This window comes from Prionailurus viverrinus, chromosome A3 (assembly GCF_022837055.1).
Source record: "Prionailurus viverrinus isolate Anna chromosome A3, UM_Priviv_1.0, whole genome shotgun sequence".
Taxonomy (NCBI): domain Eukaryota; kingdom Metazoa; phylum Chordata; class Mammalia; order Carnivora; family Felidae; genus Prionailurus; species Prionailurus viverrinus.
Window position 1 is genome coordinate 14946306 of NC_062563.1, and position 19942 is coordinate 14966247.

General features: G+C 50.8%; 1 protein-coding gene across 2 annotated transcripts; it reads right to left on the reverse strand.

The window, feature by feature from the left end:
- Nucleotides 1–1160: 1160 nt before the first annotated feature.
- CD40 (CD40 molecule) lies at nt 1161–12196 on the reverse strand. Of its 2 annotated transcripts, XM_047852227.1 has the most exons (9): nt 12075–12196; nt 8405–8483; nt 7946–8071; nt 7545–7691; nt 7097–7190; nt 4498–4559; nt 2528–2614; nt 2399–2427; nt 1161–1783 (listed from the first exon to the last, which is right to left on the reverse strand). In XM_047852227.1, the coding sequence occupies exons 1-9, from the start codon at nt 12123–12125 to the stop codon at nt 1619–1621; spliced, it is 840 nt and encodes a 279-aa protein (XP_047708183.1). In that variant the 5' UTR covers nt 12126–12196; the 3' UTR covers nt 1161–1618. The 2 variants fall into 2 exon arrangements, with proteins under 2 accessions (XP_047708183.1, XP_047708184.1); XM_047852228.1 differs by lacking the exons at nt 1161–1783; nt 2399–2427; nt 2528–2614 and having other exon boundaries at nt 3686–4559; nt 7549–7691.
- Between the last annotated feature and the right edge of the window lie 7746 nt (nt 12197–19942).

The window sequence follows — 19942 nt, forward strand, 5'->3', positions numbered from 1 at the left end:
TGCATCCAAATTGTTCTCAAAGCCCTTCTGGGAAGACTGCCAAGCCAGGTGCCCTTCTCTCGGCTTGCAGCTGCCCTCAGTCTCCATCCAGGATAAGCCCTCTCCACCCCCACCCTCCAGCCAGCAGGACACACGGGAAATCCAAAAGCAGCTTTGTACTGGGGAAAAGGTTGAGATCCCTGGGTGAAAACAGCCCGGTCTCATCTTCACTGTGAATCTCTGCGCAGGGGCTTTGCATGGCTCTTCCCTCTCCTCGTCCTACAACCTTCCTCCCCTCCCCTCCCTTCCCCTCTGCTCCCACCCCATCTGCTGCTCCTCCTGGCTAGGCTCCCCCTCAGTTGGCACAGCAGGAAAAGAGAACAGGATGGTTTATTTTTAACCTCAGATACTGTTGGGGGGGGGGGGAAGGGGGCACCATCTGACCAAGAAGCTGCAAGCTCCTGTAGCAGTCGGGAGGTCAGAAGGAGGTGGGAGGCCCAGGAGCTCCCCAGGAAGGAGCCACAGATGTAGGTTCCAGAGAGCAGGAAGATCTGGAAGCAGCAGCACAGGACAGAGAGTGGGGAGCTCTGAGTGGCATCTCTAAGAATTGCTGTGTGGCCACAGGCAAGTGGCTTCACCTCTCTGGGCTTCCATTTTCACCTCTGTTCAAGAGGGAGGGATGTGGAACCCTGGCTGCCCTCAAGGCCGTTTTTTGACGAACATAAGTAAAATGAAGACAGCGCTTTGCAAAACACCGCCAAATGCGAGCACACATGGAAACCGCCCTGGAAGGACAGCAGCCTGGGGACATTGTTATTATCCTCAGAAAGTGCCCTAATTCTGTGAGCCTGACAGTAAGTTAAACAGCTCATGTCATCGAGCATTTCCACCCCCGTTTTCCTTTATACATGTTTGATGACTTTTTAATTACATAAGCATTGTATGAACTCACTCTCCGTTTGGGGGGGGGGGGAGCCAATTCTTCCTTTAACCCTTCGCCAACCCTTCTTCCCCAACCCAGACATTACAACTCCTGGAACCGTGCGTTTTCTGTGTATCCTTCTGAACACTGGCTATACCTACACATACACGGGTGTGTTCTGTGCCTACACATAACCCCAGACGACATATCATGCTGTTGGGGTGTGTGTGTTTTTAAAGAAATGCTTTCATACCCATCATTCTGCAACCTGCTTTTTTTGTTGTTGTTCCACAACAGTGTTCTTGAGATCTTGTTGTATAAAATATATTACACTTTTATTTAGCCAGTCCCCTTCTGCTGGACAATTAAGTGGCTTCCAGTTGTCCACTGTCACAAACAACACCGCGATGGATATTCACGTATCCGTCTTCCTGGGCTCGTCGAAACCACCATGATACATCTCTGGCCACTGAACTCTGGGCGGGAGGATTTTGGTGGATATTCCTACACGGCCCCCCAAAAGTTTTGCCTCCGCCTTTACAAGCAAGTCGGGGGATCAGTGGGCTCCAGGGCAGGGTGGAAGGTTCTGTTTCTGCACCACAGGGGTGCAGGCTGGGGGGGCCCCCCCCGCACCCTCCCTCTGCAGCACCAGCAGCTCCAGGCTCTCCGGCCACGTGCCCGTTTCCCATGCCGCCACACTCCTGGGCACACACCGCCTCATACTCTCTCCTGCACCGAGATGCGGCTCTCTTTGCCGTCCTCCTGGGTGACCGGCTGGCACCCGTGTAAGGTCTCCTGCACCGGAGCAATGGGGTGGAGGGGGACAGGAAGGACCTCCAAGTCCTCCACAGGGTCCTGCGACACAGCCTTAGGCTGGAGGACCTGGGGAGCCAAGGCGGGAGGTTACCCCCGGTAATCCTGCAGAAGGGGACCCCCCCCCCAACACGTGCGCGCGTACACACACACACACACACACACACACACACACACGGAAGCCCCTTCCCCTTTCCCAAAAGGAGGGTCGGTGCTGAGTCAGTGGGTGCCTCCTGCCCCCTGCTGGCCACACAGAGCGTGTCAAGAGGCTTCCAGAGCGGGAGGCTTTGGATCCAAGGAGCAGGGGGGCTGGAGAGGGGGCCCCACCTCCTGACCGCTGACCAAGGCCACAGAGACGTGGTTCCCCACGTATCAAATGCCGGGAAGGAACAGCAAATGTCAGATTTTACCAGCGGTGCCAGGGCTGTTCTGTGGGGAGGTGAGCTCACGAGATGCCGGAATTTGGTGGTACAGGGGAGTGAACGGGAAGAGCCCTCCGGCCAGCACTGGGGGTGGGGGCATGGGGGGGGAGGGGTTGGTGGGGGGAGAGGAGCCAGTCCTGCCGCCTCCCCACTGGCCACAGGGGCAGACCCTGAATCAGTGTTACTGCCATAGAGGCAACAATGAATCAGGCTTTCTTTCCAGTTTGCCAAAACCCTCAGCCGGTGCCCAGGGTTGACCTACCTTATTCTCTGGCTTCCTGGTCACCTTTCCTAGAGAGAGAGAGAGAGAAGGAAAAAACCAAATGGGAGGGGGAGTTGGCAAAGCCAATCTCTCCCCCTTCCCTCATCACCTCCCCACCTGGGGACTCACTGATATACGCAGACACCAACAAGACAGCAAGCAGGACCACCATCGTGATGGGGATCACCACCAGGGCTCTTATCCGATCCTGGAAACCTGGAGAAATCAAGACTTCGGTGACGGCCTCCCACCCGCAGCGGCCCCCTACCCCCGTGCCTCAAGCTGCTCTGTCCCCGGCCGGACTCTCAAATCCTCCAGTGTCTGAGCTCAGCTGTATCACAGGATTCAAACAGGTGGCCTTGACAAAATGTGGCCAGATGTGTTTAGTGTGACCAGCACTGAGTAGCGATACAGCTGTCTCTCCCGGCTCCCCACATGCCCCTTCCCTCCCTACTCCCTGCCCAATGCTGAGGTCCATTGACACTGATGTCTGCATTGCTGCCTTTGTTATAGAAGGATGGAGGGGAAAGTAAAGGGTTTCCTGTACCTAAGTCTCTATCCTAAATGGGAAAATGGCAAAAAAAAAAAAAAGACCAAGATGCATGGCAGGAACTAGGGGAAGGCAAGTGAGACATTCACCTTGCAACAAAATTTAAGGGAACACCAAAAAAACCTCAGTAATCAAGAAGAGTAACGTTTTAATGTCATGTTTTGAAAAATCATATCAACAAGCTGTGGCCCACAGGCTGGCTGCCTGCTTTGTATTTTATTTTTATTTTTTATTTTATTTTTATTTATTTTATTTTGTTTTTTTAACTGAGCAGGCTCCATGCCCGACATGGGGCTTGAGCTCATGACCCTGAGATCAAGAGTCACATGCTTTACCAGCTGAGCCAGCCAGGCGTCAACAGATGTCTGTTTTTTAAATAAAGTTCTGTTGGGGGTGCCTGGGTGGCTCAGTCGGTTGAGCATCTGACTTCAGCTCAGGTCATGATCTCACGGTCCATGAGTTCGAGCCCCACGTCAGGCTCTGTGCTGACAGCTCGGAGCCTGGAGCCTGCTTTGGATTCTGTGTCTCCCTCTCTCTCTGCCCCTCCCCCGCTCATGCTCTGTCTCAAAAATAAATAAACATTGGGGCGCCTGGGTGGCGCAGTCGGTTGAGCGTCCGACTTCAGCCAGGTCACGATCTCCCGGTCCGGGAGTTCGAGCCCCACGTCAGGCTCTGGGCTGATGGCTCAGAGCCTGGAGCCTGTTTCCGATTCTGTGTCTCCCTCTCTCTCTGCCCCTCCCCTGTTCATGCTCTGTCTCTCTCTGTCCCAAAAATAAATAAACGTTGAAAAAAAAAATTATAAATAAATAAATAAATAAATAAATAAATAAACATTAAATAAAGTTTTATTAAAACCAGGGCTGGGATTAGGCTGAGGCAAGTGAGGCAGGGTTGGGTCGTGTTTTTATGTAAATTTTGATATTGTATTCTTTCTAGACTTGTTTTTACATTAGCTTTGTTTTTTAAAAAAAATGTATCTAACGTTATTTATCTTGATTACTGCATTTTCTGCCTGCCCACCTGCCTGCCTCGCTCACCTCACTCCAGTCCCAGCCCTGCCAAGAGGAAAGTGGGTCTGAAGAAGAAACAGAGTTTATTCTTCTTACCCCTGACTCTTTTGCTCATTAACATGACCTGCCTAGTCCCTGCAGCTATTTGGGCCTGTGGCCTGTGCTACTGTAGGCCAACCTCCTCGTTATAAAATCAAAACCAAGGCTCTGAGAGGAAACAGTGGCACGCCCACGCTGGTGTTGAAATGCAGGGTGGAGTATCTCCAAAGTGCAGGAACCCATGCCAGGCACTCCCCCCAACCAACGAAGGGAAGTGCTGTCATCAGCCCATTTCACAGATGAAGAAACTGAGGCTCAGAGTGGGGAGGGGACTTGCCCAGGCTCCACAGGTAAGTGGCAAAGCTAGGACACCTCAGTCCCAAACTGCCTCCTCTGACTTCACCTCTCTCTTTCCGCACCGGGTGTCTCTGCGACCCTGCGTCCCCTGTCAGCTCGCCACCTTCCCGGCCTGCTGCCACAGTCCCTTCTCTAAGACTCACCGCAGACGGCATCCGTCTTGTTGGTCCCCGCCTGAAGCTCCACCAGGCCTTTGGTCTCACACCTGTGCACAGACAGGTGCACGCACATGTGCACACACGGACACACAGTGAGAGAAAGAGACATTACATTTCCCCAACCGTAAGATTTCCAACCCCGGAGGGAGACCATCAAAACCAACAAGTTCAGGTTCACTGAGCACGTATTGTGTGCAATCCCCTGTGCTGGTTATTATGGGAATGACACAGACTCTGTTCTTAGGGAAGTCATGAGTGCAGAGAAAACATTATTGCGCATCTTCAAGGAGGAATAATAGGCCAAAGTTTGTCACATAGGTCAAAGTGAACTGGGAATCGCTCAGAGAAGGGGAGACAAAGCCCACAGTGGCTGGAATAGAGGGGTGATGAATTCAGTTTAAGGCAGGGCTTCTCAGCCTCAGCACTACTGACGTGTGGGGCCACTTAACTCTCTGTTGTGGGACTGTCCTGTGCACTGTAGGACACTCAGCAACACCCCCGGCCTCCACCCACTAGTTGCCAGTAGCAGCCCCTCCTCAGTTGTGACAACCAAAACGTCTCCAGATATTGCCAGATGTCCCCTGGGCAGAAAAATCACTCAGTTGAGAATCTCTGGGTTAAAGGCTCGTCCAGAAAGACTTCCCTAGGGAAGGGCGATCTGAGCGGCCCTGAAGGATGTAAACTTAGAGCAGCAGAACACTCTAGCTGAAGCAGGACAATGTGATTTGAGGGATTAGGTGGGGGAGGGGGGCATGCCAAACGGTATTAGGGAACTATGGAAAATTGGGTCTTTAGAACCAGATCACCGGTAATCAGCCATGAAGGTTTCAACTGGATTCAGCTGGGAAGTCACATCAGCACCCAACCAGACGCCCCAACAGTGAGAGGACTCACTTGGCCGGAGAGCTTGCAGGAGGAGAAATTATGGAAGAGTGGACAGCTGGGAGGCCTGCGCAGGAGTCTCAATATGGGATGATGAAGATGTGGTCGCTGGAGGGGTGGGGAGGAACGGATAGAAAAGGACACCACGAAGAAAAAAAACATCTAAAGTGGGAAAAGGGTGAGAAGCTTCAAAGAAAGCACATACATAAGAATGCTTAGGTGTCTACAAGGCACCCCTACATGTCTTTTCCTCATGCCTTGTGAGATGAAGGTCATTCCCATTCTCCAAGTGAGGGCACTGAGGCTCAGAGGGTTGCAAACTTTCTAAGCTGCAGTGAGGCTGGAACTCAGGGCTCTGATCTTATTAACCAGGGTGCCCCCAGTTATCATTCAACATTTATCGGTAAAGATTAATTGAGCACTTACTATGCATGGACACTGTCCTAGGCATAAGGAATGCATCACCGGAAGAAAAAAAAAAAAAAAAGGCCAAGTCCCTACACTGAAGGAATCTGCAGTCTACTGGAGCAAGGCAGACAGTAAACAAATAGCAAAGTATATACGAGATGCTAGTATTTGTGTGGAAAATACGTGTTTGCATGCGTGTGCATTTATTTATTTGTACATAGACTCTCTGGCAGGACACACAGGGGGAAGAGCTGCTTCCAGGGAGGAGAACTGAGTGGCCAAGGAACAGAAACTCATCACCATAGGCTCTCTCGTGCCTTGTGTTTCATGAGCCTCTCTTACCCATTTTTTTTAAATTAAATGTAAAAAATAATTGGGCAGGTGTTTAAGGGTATTCCAGGCAGGAGAGTTTGATGCAAGAGGACAAACCGCACATTGAGGGCATCGCAAGTAGCATGTGGGGAAAAGTCAGGAAATGGTGCCGCAAGTTAGGGGAGCAGGTGAAGGAGTCTGCGTTTCATCCTAAAGGCACAGGGAGTCACGAAGCCTTTTAAATAGGGAGCACCGTGATTTGAAATAAACTAGAAAGCTCGCTTTGGCAAGAGGATAGAGACACAGCTGAAGAGGAGAGACCAGAGGCAGGGAGGCTGGTGAGGAGGTGAAGGCACCATCCAGACCACAGGGATGACCACAGGGATGACCACCGGAGAGAAAAGGAATCCCAAAACATTTGGAAGGCTAGATAGACAGGACCTGGTACCTGATGTGGGCTTGGAGGTGAGGGAGGGACCACGGGACAAGTGCCCAAACACAAGTGAGTGTCTTCCCAGAGGGTGAGAGGGGCGGGCAAGTGAGTCCATTTGGTGCCTGTGGGTCAACTGCGTGGAGTTGGACCCTTGGTGGTGGCATGTTACTGTCTTGGACCCAGGAGACAGATCCAGACAATAGATGTTGATTGGGAACCATGGATACGGATGAGATGCCCGGGGGAGGCGGGCAAAGTGACTGGGGAGCAGAGCCTAGAACAAAGGCCAAGGAAATCAGTTAGGAGGAGGAGCAGAGGAGTGTCATGAAGATCAAGAGGTCAGCAGTATCTGTTACCGCCGAGACAGAGCAGAAAAAAAAAAAATGCTGAAAAGTGGCCTTTGGGTCAACCATGTGGACACTCTAGAAGTTCTCTATGTGCACAAGTGTGTGGACATGGGGAGCAGGGGCTGAAGGACAGGTGGCCGGGTAGAATAGAAGTAGTCCCACACCCCTCTTAGGGCAGGAAACAAGGGGTGAATCCTTGTACCTCGTCCAAGGGTGACACTTTTCCGAAGCAGATGACACATTGGAGAAGAAGCCGGCTGGGCACGGGTGGCAGATGGTATCAGAAACCCCTGTAGCTGGAAGGGAGGAGGTGGCTTTCGTCATCACAGGGGACCACCCACCCGACTCTCAAGGAAACAGGCGGACAGGAAGGGCCAGAAGAACTATCTGTGTCAAGTGCTGTCCCCCAGCACAGAGCTTCCCCGACTGCTGCAGCCCCTAAGAAGCCTCCTCCCACTGCCCAACCAAGGCAGATACCCAGGGCTGGAGGCAGGACGAGAAAGGTGCCATTTCCTGCTCACCAAGCAGAGATACCAATGCAGGGTGGCCCCTCCACCTCCGAGACCGAGCGCCCTACTGCCCAATCCCTCACCGTGAGTGTCAGCTCCTCTCTCCTGCCCGCAGAGCCAATTCCCAGACAGGCCACTTACCAACCTGCTTGACTCCAAGGCCAGGGGGGCACAGGGTGTGCTGGATGCAGCTTTCACAGGCGTCGCTGGTACAGTGTAGACCTTCGTCACACGTGCAAGTGGTGTCAGTTTCTGAGGTGCCTTCCCTCTGGACCTGGAGCCCTTGGTCTGAGCAGAGATGGCAGGAAGGATGGGGACCCCTTACGAGCCATGCTTGGGGGATCTGCCCCTCACACTTCCTGCTTTTATCAGACCCTCTTCCAAGTAGGGATAGGAATCAAATTATTTAACAACCGGTACAACCCAGACTCCAACCAATCAGAACAGACCCTGGCTATTAAAAAGCAACGGCTGCACTGTCAGGAATAAGTTAGACTATCAGCCTGACTCCCCGCGCACCCCTTCCCCAGCAGCCCACGCACTGGGGTCGCAGTACTTGTGCTGGTGACAGTGTCTCTCTATGTTCCAAGTGTCTAGGAATTCGCCTTTTTTGCAAGGAAGGCATTCCGTGGAGGTGACCTCTGTGCAGTCATTCACCAGTTTCTCTCCTGGAAAACATCAGGAAATGAAGCAGCTCCAGACAGCTCAATGAGTCAAGACATTTATCAAAAACTGATCAGGCTGGGTTTTAGGGCAGGGGATTCAAAGATGACAGTCTCGGACCCTTCTAGACTTCATAGTCTGGTGGGGGACATGGGAGAGATAGGAGCCCCACTCCCGGGTAGGCAGAGAGGGGACCCAGGACATTCTGGCTGCAGGGCGGGGCTGGGGAAAATCCCAGGGGTCATTTGAGACTCGAGTTTACAGTTGACACACGGGGCCTGCACCCACCAGGAAGCCAGGAAGGGTCCCGCTGTGGGGCTGGAGGGTGGGCCGCTCACCTGGCTGGCACTTATCACAGCACCGACTGTTTATCAGGTACTGGTTTTCTCTGCACGTAGTGCGTGATTCTGGGTGGACCTAAAAACAGAATTGGACGATTTGAGGGGATCTCGAAATCTCTACTGCAGCCTCTATGGCAGGAAGGTGGAAGTCAGCCAGCACAGAGGTTAGAACCGAAGTGGAAGTCCAAAGCAGAAAACTGGAGCCTGCACATTACTTGGTGTGTTTGTTTTTAACTAAACTGCCAACTGACGTGATTATAAAAGCACCCAGAGGATCGGTCTGGCATTTTACAAAGCGATTGCACTGGGACATCGCAATATTCTCGGCACTAAACAGATCTTCCTTTTGGCTTGACGCCTGAGTCTTTCCTCTTCCCAAACACCCAGGAGCACACGAGGGCTCCGGTACCTCCCCTGGCGTCCTGAGGCTGGCTAGGCAGCTGGTCCTAGGCCTGGCTGAGGCTATATTTAGCACTTGGCCGCTTCCTTCAATTCTTCTGCTCCCCACCCCTTTTCCCTCTCCAAACCCTCATCATCTGATTATCCAACCCCTCTCTCATGAAATGCCAGGACTGTGAAGCTGGAAGGGAAAAAATCCAACTTTTTTGCTTTACAAATGGTAAGGCTAAGGACCAGAGAGGTTGGGTCACCTGCCCAGGGTCACACAGTGATAGAATCTGAATAAGAACTCAGCTGTCAATACTCCCCCTCTCCGTCAACTGCACTATTTTTTACTCCATCCAGGTACCATTAATTTAAGTACATTTGTTTTATTTTTTAACCATTGTGATTTTTATTTATTTTTAAGTTTATTTATTTATTTTGAGAGAGAGAATGCGCACGCTCGTATAAGTGGGGGAGGGATAGAAGGAGGGGATGGGGGAGAGAGAATCCCAAGCAGGCTCCGCACCATCAGCGCAGAGCCCGATGCAGGGCTCGTACTCACAAACCATGAGATCGTGACCTGAGCTGAACTCAAGAGTCAGACGCCCAACTGACTGGGTCACCCAGGCACCCCTTATTTTATTTCTTTTTAATACTTATTTATTTTTGAGAGAGAGAGAGAGAGAGAGAGAGAGAGAGAGAGAGAGAGAAAACACAAGCAGGGGAGGGGCAGAGAAGAGGAGGAGACAGAGGGTCCGAAGCAGGCTGTACGCCGACAGCAGCGAGCCCAATGCAGGGCTCCGAATCACGAACCATGAGATGGTGACCTGAGTGGAAGCTGGGCAGTTAACCAACTGAGCCACCCAGGTGCCCCTGAATACGTTTATTTTAAATGTGAACCTTATAGCGCTGCCATCAGAGAAGAACCAGTATCACTTCTCATAAATAAAAGGCAACCCTAAAAATAAATTCAACAGAAGCAAAACAATGTTATTAAAACCCAGCCGGTTGCTTTGCTTGCTGACCTTGGCGTTTGTTTCAAAAAGCGGGCACCTGGGTGGCCCAGTCAGTTGAGTGACTGACTCTTGATTTCGGCTCAGATCAGGGTTGTGGGATTGAGCCCCGCATGGGGTCAGCGCTGAAAGTGGAACCGGTGCTGAGCGGTAACCTGCTCAAGATTGTCTCTCCCTCTCCCTCCGCCCCTCTCCCCTGCTCGTGCTCACGCGCGCGCGCTCTCTCTCTCTCTCTCTCTCTCTCAAATAAAATAAATAAATAATTTTAAAAATAAAGAAATAAAGAAATAATAAAAAAAGGAGTATTAGCAATCTTGACGTCATAACACTTACTAGTTATGTTGTCTCTTAGCCTCAGTTTCCGCATCTCTAAAATGGGAGTAATGCCTGCCCCACAGATTCGGTTGTGAAAATCAGAATGAATATATGTATATGGCCTGGCACGGCAGCTAGAACATAGGAGGTGCTCATTAAAAGGCACTTTTAATTATCATATATATGTGAATATCTGTTTGGATGACTACCGCCCTGGCTAACTGGCTGGCTGTCCAGGATTCTGCCTAATTGGTGGCTCTCATTCAGTGAGAAAATTACCTACAGAAGTGAATCTTACTCCAAATGGAGAAGGAAGTATGAAGGTCTGTTGCCTCCACCACCACATCCTGTGAATGTTCTTCCTACAACCCTGTGGACTTTCCCACTAGACTCCCAGGGCAACGAAAGTCCTTTATGCCATGTTCAAATCTATGAGAAATACGGCTTCTTCTCTGAAAGTTTGTCAATCTCCAGCTCCCACTCCATAGCTCTAATCCTTCTGACAAAGCAGCTCAGGACCTAGGCTTGGGGAGGCGGGCGTGGGCATCAGGCAGACGTAGATTTACATCCAGGTTCCACCTAGCTGTGAGAACTCTGGCAAGTTCTTTCCTCTCTCTGAGCCTCCGTTTGCTCATCTGTACAATGGGAGAGTCAAAAAAAATCGGACCAAGAATGCATGTAAAGCATTTTGCTCGGAGCCTGACAGAAAGGAAAGTCTCAAAAACAGTCCCTGCTATTGTCATAGCCCAGTCTCTACCTGGAGCCAGAGCTGGTAGTGTGCTCTTGAGAAGCCCAGACCACCCTTCTTCCTGAATCCCCTGGCTCTCCCTCCAATCCTCCTACAAGAGCCCTCTTCCTCCTCTCACTAGCTCCAACACCGCCCCGCCCCCCCCCCCAACTCCCTTCTCCCTAAGAACCATTGCTTAGAGTGAAAATGAAAGTTCTGGGACAAAAGCAGCTTCCCCAACTGCTCTCTTCCCTTGCTGCTGACTCCCCTCCCCTGCGCCTCCATGGGTCTTTCCTGCCCAGACTTCATGCCAGAAACTACGGCCCTTGAAAGCAGGGGGAGGCCGGAGAGGTTGGAATGAGAGCGGCAGGTACTTGGGGGGATGCCCAGCCTCCAGAATGAGGAACTACAAAAATACATTTGAACAAAAAGTGAGTCAAGTGTGGGCCTCTGAAAATCCCGGAGATGTGCTTGGTTGGGCATAACTGAGACTTTCTGGTGCCTGGAGAAACCCCTGCTGGTCACCTCACCCCTCCCTGGGTCCCATGAATTATTCATCTCCCCCAGGGGTCCTCTATGTCATCTTAAATTCAGGAGGCAGAGACACAGCCTTGGGTATTCCTCCTAGGTTGGATCACCTAGGATTTGGGGGTCGAGGTGGGGTGGGAGTGTTAAAAACCCCTTGCCTTCTCAAAGAAGTACCTGGGCCTCTGCACCCACCCTTGTTCCCACAAGATACCCCGCAAGAAGGCGGCCCCAGGGGGCCAGGACATGATAACCGCTCAGAGAGGCTGCCTGCCATCTGTCCACAATGTTAAAGGGACAGGAAACCTGCCAGACCCGCCCCTGCCCTTGCCCGGCCTCCCTTCTCATCTCTGAAACCCCTCAGCAGTCTCCGCGTGGCCAGCCTCTGAGGCAAACCCAGACTCCAGCCTCCCGACCAAATAAAGGCTTGAGTCTCCCAAAATCCCAACCCCGTCCACGCCGCAGGTGCACGTTTCCTGCAGTGCCCCCCCCCACCACGCGCCCTCTTGGGGCTACCTGGGACCCCAACCTGGGATGACACAGAAGCAGCCGGGACCCGGGGTACCTTACGCACCTTCTACCCCGTCTTCTATCCCCCAAAATCAGCTAGGAAGTTGCCTTCCCCGAAATATTGCTTCTCTTCCCATTCTCCACTCTCAAATCCCCAAATCCCCTGTCGGGTCGGAGCAGAAACTCAACTTACCGCGGTCAACACGCAGCCCCAGAGGAGACAGCGCAGAGGCAGAAGAACCATGGCGAGGTGAGTACCTAGCGGCGGAGTACGGGTGCGGGCCCTGCGAGCGTAGTAACTCCCTCGGCCCGTGCCCCACCCCACGCGCGCCCGCCCTGGAAATGGGCGGGGTCTTCGGGGACCAATCGCGGCCAGCATCGTTGGGGGAGGCGGAGCTCCTGACAACGCTGCGCGCCGGGATTTCCCCTGAACGTTCCTAGGAGTCGAATCTCCCGGGAGAGTAGGGACTTGCTTTCGGCGAGGGGGAGGGCGCGTGGTCCCTGGAAGTGCACTTCCTCCTCGCCCCTGGGACTCAGAGGCCAAGCTGAAGAGGGCAAGGAGTTAGCAGTGTTCCCGGAGCGCGAAGGCAGAAAAGAGAGATCCCCCGCGTGCTGGGAAGAAGCCCCAGGGACACCCCCCCCCCACGGTTCTCCACCCACCCACCCCCCCCCCCGCAGCCTCCGGGAATTCCGGCAGAACCGAAAGTGTCCCCACCGCGGATGCAGAGGCCTGAGGAAGTTCCCCGCATCCCAGAAACCGGGAAGGCCATAGCTGGGGTGTGGGGGAGAGGAGGGCTCCGGTGGCGTTTCAAGGAAAACAGTTTCCCAGCTTAAAGTTTCCCTCTCTTTCAAAGGAAATTCCCTCCTGTGGATGCAGCGTCCCAGCCTCCCCATCCATCCATCCATCCATCCATCCATTCATGCGTCTCCACCAGATTCTATTCCAACGCCCCCGTTCCCACCTGTCACCTGGAGACAGGCATTTGGAGTAGCACATCAGCCTTTGTGTGGGAGCGCAGGACCCCGTGAGAATCTCAGGAGACTCGGGACTCTTTCCTTCTGCAGAAACACACACAGCCTTGTGCCCACATTGCCCAGGTTCTGGCCCTTCTTCAACCAGTGTTAACACGGTCTACTCAGCAGCATAGAATCCCTGAATTCTGACTGAGACTCTCCTTCTGATGGGTTGACTTCCCTTGAGCTTTGGTTGTCGCCAGTGCAACCTGAGGAGCGTGAACTAGACAGCTGGTTGTCGGGGTGACGACACTCCACGTTCTGCATTTCTGGGCCAGGCCAAAAGGCCAGGCTGCATGGAATCAGACAGGATGGGAGACGAAGGGGCTGTTAACTCCACTCTCCTGGCTCCTGCTGCAAAGGGCACCCTCCTTTCCGTCACCTCCACCACTGATTCACAGGCTTATCATCTCTCACCTGGGCTGTCCCAACAGCCTCCCTCCTTCACTAGGTACCTTTTGAGCCCCTACTATGGGCCAGGCAACTCTCAACTAACTAACCGTCCCCCACTCCCTCCTTCTCTCGTTGTTCATACTGTTGCAATTCTCTTTGCAAACCCCAGGTCTGATCTGCTCCGGACACTTCCCTGCTGAATAACCTCTTTGGGCTCCCCATCCTTAAGATGGTCCAAACCCCTCCTCCTGACCCAGCAAGCTCTTCTCCACTCTACCCCCACCTGTCTCCCCACGCTCACTCCCTGCCATGTCCTCCCATGCACACTGGCTTCCACCATACTCTCCTTCTCCCCAAGTTCAAACGATCTTGTGTTCTTACGGTGTCTTGCTGTTTCCTTCTTTCCCCTCTCCTTCCTGGAACCAGTTTAAGTTTCACCTTCTCTTTGGTTAAACCTCCTCTTAACTTCCTGCGCCCCTTCCTTAGCCCCTTCTCCATGTTCCCACAGCATTAGCCTGCTGGACTAGAACTCCATCTGTCTGGTCCCATTGGACCGTGAGCTTCTTGAAGGCAAGGCTGACTTCATCCCAGTCCGGGGCACGTAATAGGACACCAATACATATTTGCTGAGTGAATAAATAAGTGGGTTCAGTAACTTCTCATTTGCAGTACATCCTCCATCAGGAAGGATGTGGGGGGCAGGAGATGCAAAGCTGATTGGTAGCCGCAACACATCACAAGCTGGTGGTCAGACACAGATAAGCCAGGAACGCTTGAAATCAGAGTCCAGGGGACTTCACGAAAGCCACCAAACATGCCTGGGATGAAGAGAATATTAAACTATCTTTTCCCTTTTTAACCCACTTCAAAAAGCAAACACAGCTTTAATTCCTTTGGGAGGGGGGAGGGCGTTGCTATAATAACTTCAGCCATTACTTATTCTTTATTTGCTTGATTCCAAAATTGGGCCCTTCACAAAACTGCCTTGGGAAGCAAGTACACAGAATTAAAACGTTAATTATATTATATAAAACATATCATGGTCGTAATTAAAGCTGCTTAAATTAATGTGTGGAAGAATAAATAGTAGCCTTCGGGTTGCCCCATGGGGTGAAGACCAGATAAGATAAAGGGAAGATATTTTAGTATATGCATATCCCAAGGAGACATGTGCTGTGGGGAGAGGCTAAGAGAAGGCATAGAATCCTCCTGGGCTGAGAAAAATATACTGGAAGAGGAAAGCGAGATGATTTATGGGGAGGATGGCAATATTTCAGAGTCCTGTCAAAGAGGGGAACTATTTAGGAAGGGTTCAAAGATAGGGCAAAGGACATTCCAGGAGTGGGGACCCAGGATTTTGGAATGACAAGATATGCCCTTTGCAGGAGGAGGTGGGGAGGGGGGCAGTCACAGGGCCACATGGATGGGTAAGAAGCAGGCCTGGAGGTCAAGTCCACAACATAGCCAGAATCTGGTGAGCAGATGATTCTAATATGAAAATCCCATTGTGTTGCTCTTAGGTTTGAAGCAACTCCCTAGAGCCCTCACTCCTTAAGCTCACAGGACCTCAAGGCCATGGGCTCCTTCTGCCCTCAACTTTCTGCTCCAGACTGTGCCACCACCTCTGCCGGAAAGACCTTCTCCATTCTCCTTTCATTGGATCAACCCCTTCTCATCTTTCAAGTCTCAGCTCAGGTGCTGAAGCAGAGCCCTCTGCAGCAGCCCTCTGCAAACCCGGAAAGCCCTCTGCATCAGCCACCCTGGAATGTGCACCCACCTACCTCCCCTTGCCCTCTCAGAACCCTGCGGCTGCTTACCTAAGCAAGCCTCCAGCCCTACCACACTGTATTTCAGTTATTCTGTTTACTCACGGAACCGGTATACTGAGGCGACTCGACTTGATAGGGCATAATAATGAAGCTTTCCCCCCTAATCTCTACCTTCAGCTATGCTGTGGTGAATTTCCCTTTTCCATCCCTTAATGACATCTTGGGCAGATTGCATTACTTTTGGATCACTTTCTGTTGTTAAACCTCCATCCTTGAAAGCTTTATTCTCAAACTCAATTTAAATCTCATTCTGTCTTCTCCCTTACTCATCCAAGGGTTGACTGGAGCCAGGATCCTGCCAGTTCGAATAAAGGGTGGGGGAGGGGAGCCTAGCCGGCTTGGAAACATGCCCCAGCACCCTCCCCCTTGTTGAAATTGGGAAAGGGGGAATGGGAAAAGCCCTCCACAGTAGCTCCCTCCCTGTGGGTTGACCCTGTTTCCCGGGCTAACCTGGAGTAGCAAGTGTTGACAAACGGTTTCTCATGGGGCACATGAGTATATCTCTGTGGGCTTCCCCATTGCACAGTCCTCTGACAGGGGGCGTCCGGCTCAGGTTTCAGCTTCCCCACCTTGCCCCGCCACCTCTGCTTCTGCCTCTGGTGGGACCCTCTTGCTCTGCAGTCAGCCTGCTCCAGTGGAACACTAGGAGCTTAGCTAACTACTACTGGGTCCACTTGACCCAGAGAAACTCAAGACGTCCTGGCCAGCAGCTCCACGGTGACCCCTCTCTCCACCTCTCTCTTCCCCTGCTCAGACAGACCCAGGGGGACATCAGCAAGTCCACTACCAAGTTGACCCCCACTGGGGAACAGCATCCCAGCATCCCCTTTTTGCAGCCACCCCTCAATCTCCAGAAGGGACTCCCAACGAAAAGGGGGAGAAAAGGGAATTGCTTTCACAATAAACACTATATTCCTCATCAAAACCAAAGAACTCCTCTCTCCCCAGTATTACTGTTTGGGCAAGGAAGAGGAAAGTGAGCTTATAGCTAGGGGATCTGAGCCATTCGTGCCCCCTTTAGTAAACCTTGCAGGCTCCATTCAGAATGCGGGTTACACAGGGCCTGTTTGCTTTGGCCGTGGGACATGGTACCAATTCCTGAGTAATGGGGAGTTCCCACTCAGTAACCTTTGGATTGGGCCATCCTTCATGCCTAACTTGATGCTTGGAGAGGACGGTCTTTGTAGCCTGAGGCCCACACAGAGCCCAGGCACATGCTAGATGCTGAGCAAGTATTTGTTGAGTGAACGTGGGACTATAAAGTAATGAGACTGTAGGGTTCCATCGCTTCTACCTGATCATTCTCACACTGTCTGGGGAGCTGCTCATCTACCTCCACCAGAGAACCAGGCTCTCTAGCTAGGATTCCCAGGCCCAACTGTAAACACAAATCTCTCCTTTCAGCTCAGCATAGTTGGGGTTGGATTTATCAAAAGGACTACGAAACTCAGAAAAGAACCCAACCATAAGTTAAGAAAACCTGAGAGCCAGCAAAAAAAAAAAAGATGGATGAACTGACAAGTTATAGACATTTTTTTAGCATGATCTGGTCAAAGCCACTTACTGACTTGGCTGATCCTGATTTCCTAGACCTCGGGGTCTTGTCCTCAGCCTTGTCAAGCTTTGATGTCTGGAATGTGAGATGGCTTTGGTTGGGGGAGAGGATCCAAATCCCTTACAGTGGCCTCAAGATCTTGAGTAATCTGACTTCTGATGATAGTACCTTCTACACACCCACTTGCAGGCTACACCCTAGCCATCCAGTCTTCTTGGTTCACCTCAGAGCCTTTGTCTGTGCTGTTCCCTCTGCCGGAAAGACCCCTCCTCCCACTCTTCATCTGCTGACTCTTCATCACCATTCAGATCTCCGGGCAAATGACACCCTCAGAGAGTTCTTCCCTGATAACCTGCTGCAACCCACTTCCCCACCACTGTCCTCTCTCATGGCACCTGTTCTAGTCACAGTTGTCATTGCAAGCAAGACAAGACGGAGCTGGTGAACTTAAATAGAAGAGAACATTGTTGGAGGGTGTCAGGTGGCTCATAGAATTGACAGGAAGGCTGAAGGACCAAACTCCAGCAGGAACCGCAGGAGGCAGGACATAGTCAAGACTCTGCTACAGGTCTTACAGGTCTTACAAACCAGCTCTGTGTTAGCCAACCTCCAAGATGGCCCCCAATGACCCCACCTCCTGGTCTTCACACCCTCTGTGGTCCCCACCCTCACGGTACTGAGGTTGGTCTGTGTAACCAATAGAAACAAGGGGAAATGATGGCACGTCACTTCTAAGATTAGGTCATAAAACTGAGATTTCAGGCTTCTGTGCTCTATAGAATACTCTCTCTCTCTCTCTCTCTCTCTCTCTCCCTCTCTCTCTCTCTCTCTCTCACCTTCCCCCTTTCCCCTTTCCCTTCCTCTCCCCCTCCTCCTCTCCTCTCTTCTTTCTTCCCTTGTCAGACCCACCTGGGAAGCCAGCTGTCCCGTCAGAAAAATGTTCAGGCAGTCTATAGAGAGGCCCACATGGTGAGGATCTGGCAATTCTGGCCATCAGCCACACAAGACGAGTGGACCCTCCAGGCCCAGTCAAGTCTCAGATAAGCGAAGCCCCAGCTGACACCTTGACTGGAGATTTGTGAGCTCATAAATGTTTCATTATTTCAAGTCGCTAAGTTTTAGGATAATTTCTTACACGGCAATAGAAATAGATAACTAACACGGTCAGTAAGTGACCCTGACCTTGAGCATCAATCCCTCGAAGTTCAGTGTCTTGGGAAGGGACATTAGAGTGGCCACACTTGGCTTACACCCCATATTCTGGCTGCCAGGGGGTGGGAAGAACTATCTGAGTCCTCCTGGCCCCTGGTGAGTCCTGCCCTTCGACGTTCCCCTCAAATAAGAAGGATGTTCCTAGGCTAAATGGTCAAAGCGGTCCACTTGCACTGCAATGTTTCGTCACATTACCACCAGCTGCAGTTCCCTGCACAGAAAGGCCTTTTTTCTCCTTTCTCCCTCCCTCCCCTCCTAATCTTGGGCACACAGCAAGGCCCCAGAACTAAAGGAAGCAGATACTCTCTTGGCCAATAGTACAGAGGAAATATCCCTCAAAAATCAAAAGTCCGAGTGCCTTAAAAATGTCAAACCCTGAGGGCAACCTCTTCTCAGTGGATTAGGGGGGGGGGGGGGGGGGGGCGGAGAGAATAGTTTGAGAATCAGGATCAAAAGATCCAATTCTGCATCTTTTCGTATAGCCAAAGCCCAATGAATAATCAAACCATTCCTGCTCAAGATATACATACGAAAGAGGGGCGCCTGGGTGGCGCAGTCGGTTAAGCGTCCGACTTCAGCCAGGTCACGATCTCGCGGTCCGTGAGTTTGAGCCCCGCGTCGGGCTCTGGGTTGATGGCTCGGAGCCTGTTTCCGATTCTGTGACTCCCTCTCTCTCTGCCCCTCCCCCGTTCATGCTCTGTCTCTCTCTGTCCCAAAAATAAATAAACGTTGAAAAAAAAAATTTTTTTTTATAAATAAATAAATAAATAAATAATTAAAAAAAAAAAAAAAGATATACATACGAAAGAGATACTTTAAAACAGACCAAAAAATTAGCTATGGTCCCATTCCAAAATTAAATCGGTTTTGTATTTGTACATGTCACCTTGATTTTTCTTTTCTGAGGATATCCTAGATAGATTTCCTGTTTTATGTTTTTCAATAGCATGGTATCATATGCATTATTTCCACTTCTGTAAATACCTGTGTTTTTTTTCTTTATCTTTACGCCCCCCCCCTTCCATAACAGCTTGATAGGTATCCTTCTACATATTTATAAATATATTTGTTCCTTCCATAAGAAAAGGAATGTTTGCCATTTTTTGGCCCTTTTCTCACTTAACTCTATCATGGCAATCATTCCAGGTTAGCAGACACAGATCTGACACATTCTTTTTTTTTTCAACGTTTTTGTTTTTGTTTTTGTTTTTTTAATTTATTTTTTTTTTTTGGGACAGAGAGAGACAGAGCATGAACGGGCGAGGGGCAGAGAGAGAGGGAGACACAGAATCGGAAACAGGCTCCAGGCTCTGAGCCATCAGCCCAGAGCCCGACGCGGGGCTCGAACTCACGGACCGCGAGATCGTGACCTGGCTGAAGTCGGACGCTTAACCGAATGCGCCACCCAGGCGCCCCCACATTCCTTTTTTTAATAACTGGGTAATATTCTGTGATGGGGGCTTGTCACAACTGATTCAATCATTCTTCTTTTGATGTACATTCAGGCTGCATCCAGGTTTTTACCGCTGCGAAGCATGCTGTAACCACATGTACCCATACGCTTAGGCATTTGTGCTTCTATTTCTATAGATTTCTAGAAGTGGAATTTGCAGATATGTGTATTGTAAATGGGAACAGTATTTACAAAACACTTGGGAAATGTACAAGTGTGAAGGGACCTTTGCTTTGTATGCTCTCTATCACTAGATGTTGCCATTCATTTTAATATTTGACAGTTAATGGGTGAAGAGAGAGGTCTCATGGCTTTGATTTACATTTTCTCAGTTATAATTGAAATTGAGCATCCTATCAAATGCTTACTAACCATTTGGGTTTCCTCCTTCATGAACTAACTGAATATATCCTTTGCCCATTGTTTTACTGAATGTCTTTTTCTTAACAATTTCATTCATTCATGTGTTCATTCAACAAATATTCATTGAGCATTTGCTATATGTCACTTTTGAGGTTATAGCATTGAATTAGATAAGTCCCAGCCCTAATGAAGAGCTGTTTGTATGATTTCAATGTTAACCCTTTACTATGTCACCCATATTT